General features: G+C 39.4%; 1 protein-coding gene across 1 annotated transcript in view; it reads left to right on the forward strand.

Moving 5' to 3' along the window:
• The window catches only part of LOC102863260, a 475,179-nt gene that overhangs the window by 258,727 nt on the left and 210,005 nt on the right, over positions 1-6,447 (forward strand). The window contains exons 12-16 of the mRNA XM_006891348.1: positions 1,571-1,873; positions 1,964-2,269; positions 3,862-3,954; positions 4,251-4,565; positions 5,342-5,656. Of these exons, the coding sequence (XP_006891410.1) occupies positions 1,571-1,873; positions 1,964-2,269; positions 3,862-3,954; positions 4,251-4,565; positions 5,342-5,656 (1,332 nt within the window). The remainder of the gene's footprint in view (positions 1-1,570; positions 1,874-1,963; positions 2,270-3,861; positions 3,955-4,250; positions 4,566-5,341; positions 5,657-6,447) is intronic.

Raw genomic sequence — 6,447 nt, forward strand, 5'->3', positions numbered from 1 at the left:
TGACCCTGGAGGACATTATGCTGAGTGAAGTATCTCAGTCACAAAAGGACAAATACTGCATGGTGCCACTGTTGTAAAACAGGAGTGACCTTGGGTTTGGGGAGAGACTGAGAAAGATGGGTTCAATAACTGCATTGAAACAGATGAGGGAGAAAACTGTTTAAAAGGGATATGTGATTAGGTACTTTTGTCATGAAAGGAGTCCAGATTGGGCTGCATAGTGGAGTGGACCTGGGGGGAGGGATTGTAAAACAATGAAAGACTTTTTTCTTTTACTTTTCCAAGAGGGTAGTGTACTAGGGTGGAGGATTGGGAGGGGAGAAAAGTGCAACAGTGAATGAATGGAAATCCAAAGTCTCTGTAAAGTTTCATTGAAATCAATAATAATTTTTTTAAAAAAACTAAGAAAAAGAATCTTTCAAATGGAAAAAAATTACAAAAAAGTAAGCATACAACAATGAAATATGGTTAAAATTTATTTAGTAAATACTTTTCAAAAATATTTGTGTCTTTCATCTTAATTGAGACTTTTGCCATTTAGAAGTCTTCATAATATGGCTTGCTTACTTTCTACTTCCTAACACTCAATCTCCTTTTTTCCACATGCTCACAACTTACTTGTGTCATGAAAGTAGTAGAGAAATACAAATTTTATGTGATCATCGTTAATACAATAATAAGAATAAAACAACGCTTTTACTTCTTAATTTGCTAAGTTTCACATCCTTCAGAAAAACAACTGATAAGATACGGTCTGCAATGTGATTAGTCTCACACACTTCCCCTGAGAAATGACTCTCTCACAAGGTGACGGTAAGTAAAATCCTAAAAAGCAGATGACTAGTGTCACCAACCCTACCTTATCAACATCCCAATATCTCTGAGTTTCCTCAACATCCAGACTCATCTGTGGACAACTACTTTTCTGTCTAGAAGACCTAAGAAATTCTTCTTGGTTTTTAACCATTAGAAGTAATCTGATAAATAAAATGTGAGACCACAAAATGAACTAGTTATAAAATGTTTACTTCTTCTCCTCAACTGTTTTTCAGTCTCTCGTTTGATAAGCATGCATGCATCCAGGCTTCATGATTTTCTTCATTTTCTGTCCTCTGAGGATGATAAGAGAAAGAAACATGACAGAATTATAGCCTTGAATGCCCCAAGATGACCATCTTGTCTGGCTGATAGGTTTCTATTGTCCAATAGGCAGTGTCTCATTTTTTTTCTCATCTGAGTTAATTCTTTATATACCTCCACAACCATGTTTCAATACCTGTATCGTTACTGAATTTTCTCAAATCCTCTAGATCCCAGGTTCCAATATGAAAAATGTATTTCTTTCCAATGTGTGTGTTTTAAGGAGTCAAGCATAGAACATTTATGTTTCAAACTCCATTGGATTCTTCTTCAGAAAAATGCCTCATATAGATCTCACTTTGATACCTACATTTGAATCTTCTCCAACATTCAATTTCTGGGAGATTTTCTATCATTACTTGTAGCACGTCTTTTTCAAATGCCAAGCAAGGCTCGTGAACATTCACTGGGTTTGTTTTTTCTCCCACAGGATCTGTCCGTCTATTTGGAGGAACAGGGCTCTGCTCAGGGAAAGTAGAAGTGAATTCAGGAGAAGTCTGGAATCCAGTGTCTTATGTAAATTTCACTTACACTACCGCTCAGGTCATCTGTGCAGAGCTTGGATGTGGAAAAGTTGCATCTATCCTGGAGGACATGCCTTTCAGAAAAGTTAAAGAGCAGGTCCTGACTGAACACTTCCAGTGGGAGGGGCACGAGATCTGGTTTTTTCCCAGAGTGCACTGTCCTGGAGGCACTTGTCCCCATGGTGGGGCTGTCCACCTTCTTTGTTCAGGTGAGACTCAGAGCAGCTTTTTGTAAATCTACCCTCATGTGCTATTGAGGCAAGGCAAACAATGTGGTGACATCTGTATTCTTCTATCAGACTACACGGAAGTCAGACTCAAGAACAATGGCAGCTCTCCATGTGAGGGACAAGTGCAGATGAGGATTTCTGGAATCTGGAAGCCACTCTGTGCCTCTTACTGGAGCACGGCCAATGCCAATGTAGTCTGTCGTCAGTTCAACTGTGGGATGGCCCTCTCTACACATTCTGTGAAAAGAAGTGATCAAATCTGGAAACACCAGTTTCACTGCTCAGGGGATGAGTCCTTTTTGTGGGATTGCCCCATGACTGCCCTGGGGCTTCCTGAATGTCTCAATGGAAACACAGCCTCTGTGATCTGCACAGGTAAGAGGGAAGTAAAGGCTCACTGGTATTAGCTCTTAAATGAAATGTCTCCAAGAACAGGAAAATCTCACTTCAAAAGTGAGACATTCTTCACTAAAATAGAGTTCTCTTCATTGTACATTAATCATTTACATAAGAAAAAGTAATGTTAAAGGGATAGTATACTTTCTATTACCCATTACCATCAAGTTTTAAATCCTTCATTCATAGGGTCATTATGAGTCATCTACGACTCAATGACACTTAACAACAACAACATAGAGAAGCTGTGTTGGCCTAGGGGAGAGAATGTTATGCTCCTAGGCCATAGATGGTTGATTTTAATCTACATTCCTCAGGTCTGATTTTAATTGTTTTTAACATTCTTTTAAATTGTATAGCACTGGTCTGTCTATTTGCTGTACAGAGGTAACTCCTGGTTGCTGTGATGCTAAAAACTGTGACATTGATGTGTCAAATATGACAATGATTACCCATGGTGAACAGTGTTTGGTGGAGCTCCCCAATTAAAACAAGCTTGGAAGTAGGAGTGGCATCCACTTCCAAAATAGCTTGCCTCCAGAAACCCTATGAACTTGGAGAAATAATGAAAGTTATACAAGTGTCAGGTCTTTCATTCATAGGGTCACTAAGAATCATCTATGGCTCGATGGCACTTAACAACAATTATTATCATTTATATGTAATACAAGTGGAAGTATAAATGATAAATATATAACTCAGTCTTTTATAATAACATGAATACAATGAAGAAGCACAATCCAGATAAACAAAAAGAACAGTAGTAGCACCCCAAATACTGCCTGCACATTCCTATAGTCACTGCTATCGACTCCTCCTAAGAAAACCCCTCCCTTTGACTACTATAGAATATTGTACTTTATATAAAATCATTCCGCATATTCTATTTTGTCTTCTTTGATTCAATATTATCTTTGTAATTCTTCTATGTTCTCTTTTAAAGCAGTGATTCATTTAAATTATTGTGTAGACTATTACACATGACAATATCTTCATTCTTTTAACTGGTGGTGGTGATTTGAGTATTCAATATTTGACTATTATTACATATAGTGAAGCTACAACTCTTTATGACAATAAAATTTGGTATAAATATGTATTTATCATTTTAGGTGTTTAACTCTTTGCTTTAAATTGGTTAGAACTTAGATAATTAGAACTGAACCTTCTATCTTCTGTAGAATGTCTATTCTTAGTTCATTTATTTCCCTATGTTATAAGCTTGCTGGATGCTTAACAAAGCTCATCTTTCTAACATTTCTCAAATTAAAATACTTGTTCTCTAGTCAATACGTCTGGAAAAACTCCTGCTTCTCATTTCTTCAGATCATCTTTGAATTTGCCAGCTCCCCAAGGGAAAAAAAGGCTCATCTCTGCCCTTTGCTTTTCCCTAAGTTTGGTCCTAAAAACTCTTCCTACAGAGGTCAACTCACAATATTTGCCAATGTTGCAACACTGAACATTTGATATAATTACTATACTGCTAGAGTTTTTAATCCCAAATTGCCACAGGAAATTTTATTTTCTTAATCTTTTTTCCTATTACTTAACTCTTCAAGCTGCTTTTGCAGGAAACCAGACCCAGGTGCTGCCCCCATGCAACGGCTCAATGTCTGACCCACCAGGCTCTTCAGTCTCAGAGCACAGTGCTGCCAACTGCTCAGGTGAGAAGTCATGTAGAATCAGATCCCAGTCCCATTCTATAGAAGTCCCATTACAGAATTTAAAATGCACCTCCATTGATTCTAGCTCATAAGGATCCTCCATCAGGTTTCCAAGACTATATATCTTTCTGGGAAGAGACTGTGCATCTTTCTTCCTCAAACTATTGGCAAAATTTTAACCCAAAGATGATATTTGGATTAGAAGAGCAACACACAAAGCTCTAAAACACAGAGTTACATTTTTATTATTTTTTCTTCCCTCTATAAATTCCTCACTGACATGACCCTCATTTCAGACAGGAGGTGGCTCCGCCTGGTGAATGGGAGCAGTAGTTGTGATGGGAGAGTGGAGGTCTACCATGAGGACTCCTGGGGCACCATCTGTGACGACAGCTGGGACATGAACGACGCACAAGTGGTGTGCAGACAGCTGGCCTGTGGAGTGGCCATTGATGCCACCAGTTCTGCTCATTTTGGAAAAGGAACAGGGCCCATCTGGATTGATGAGTTGAACTGCACAGGACAGGAGTCTCACCTGTGGAAATGCCCTTCCCAGAGCTGGGGAAAGCATGATTGCACACACAAGGAGGACGCAGGGGTCATCTGCTCAGGTCTGCTCTTTATTTTGTCCATACCGTGAGGGACACACCTGGGAGTTCCACATGAGTAGGGATCTGGGACCTGGGATGTCTAAGCTGAATGAGCCACAAAGGGTCCTCCTATGGTGGATCTTTCTGTTTAAATACCTATGAATGGGGGTTTTCTGTCTGCAATGATTACTCCTCACAAGGCAGATTTTCCTGAATAAAAGAAAGATTAACATCTCAGACATAGTCTACTTGCTGGGTGTCATCAAGCCAAGTCAAACTTATAGCGACCCCACATAAAATAGTACTGAACTCAGCTTTATCCTGTGCCATCCCTGACATCACTTCCATGCTTCGGTTAGTCCACTATCTTTGCTTGTAAGGATCCCTGTGGCTTTGCTTCTTCCAAGGTAGATTTGTTTCCTTTCCCCGAGCCCAGCCCTGCCCCCCAGCACGCGGCATATTCAGTATTCTTTACTAACATCACAGATAATAATCTTACAAGTATTCACCCATTTCTTGCAGTCAGTGCATCTCATAAACTGAAATAATCTATGGACTATTGCTTCATTTCATCTCAGTTTTCCCAATCCCAATAAAGAGAGACAAGTTGGTCCAAGTGGAAGGACAAAAGCACTTTTAAAAAAAAAAAAATGGATCAGGAAGGAATTTGTTAACTTCTTCAATGTGTAAAATTCCCTCACAGTGTCTAACATAAGCAGTCCCATTACCAAGATAAAAGTAAGCAGTAGGCTCAGACACACTGTCAGTGCCCTCATTCTTTCCATCTTTGCTTTCAGAATCCCTGGCCCTCAGGCTGGTGAGTGAGGACCATGACTGTGCTGGGAGGCTGGAGATCTTCTACAATGGGATGTGGGGCAGTGTCTGCAGAAGCCCAATGGAGCCGACCACCCTGTCTGTCATCTGCGGACAGTTGGGCTGTGGACACACTGGGGATCTCAACTATTCTGCTGCCACCAGGACAGTCTCTCAGCCTCTGTGGGTGGATGGAATCCAGTGTCGAAAAAGTGATACCACCCTGTGGCAGTGTATTTCTGATCCTTGGAACAGCAGATCGTGTTCTTCAAAAGATGAAGCTCACATCATTTGTGAAGGTGACTTATTTATCTGAAATCAATATTGTTCTTCTATATGTGCTTGTTTATGCTATTTTATATGTTTATTGTTTGATTTAAATATATTTGCAGGATACGTCTATCCAAATTACGCTGTGGTTAGTTGTCTTTAAAGCCACATAACAATTTGCACCATAAATAATATAAAAAATTAACCCCCATGATTCCACAAATTCTAAGACATAAAAAAATAAAACGTTTTCAAGCCTAACAAACTTTAAAACTACTGGAGAACTGAGAAGTAGCCATGAACATCTTGAATTTATACTATGCTGGACACTGAAATTCTGATTAGTGAGAGTTTTCCTCAAATAATTAATACAAAACATGAGCCAAATTTAAATGAACATAAGGAGCCCGATGTCCTAGTAGCAAGAAACTGTGTTGCAACTCAAAAGGCATGCAGTTGAAGACCTCTAGCTATTTCATGAGGCAAAGATGGGTAATCTTCTCCTGTGAGCTTAACAGCTCCTGAAAACCCACTACAGTGTTGGCTATGGGTTGGTTCCAACTCCACAGTACACAACAACAACAACCTCTTATACATAGAATAGTATTTCTCTTCACAGAATACCTGCTGACTCAGTCTGATAAAAGTCATTATTGAGTTGGGAAAACTGAAGTCCACAGAAATTTCATGATATACACATTCTCTTTGCTAAAAAGTGCAAGAATTGCTGGGTCAAATGGTATCTCTATTTGCAACTTTTTGAGAAAGCGCCATACTGCTTTCCACAGGGGTTGCACCATTTTACACTCCCACCAACAGT

Source organism: Elephantulus edwardii, unplaced genomic scaffold (assembly GCF_000299155.1).
Source record: "Elephantulus edwardii isolate Elephantulus edwardi_28Jun2011 unplaced genomic scaffold, EleEdw1.0 scaffold00096, whole genome shotgun sequence".
NCBI lineage: Eukaryota > Metazoa > Chordata > Mammalia > Macroscelidea > Macroscelididae > Elephantulus > Elephantulus edwardii.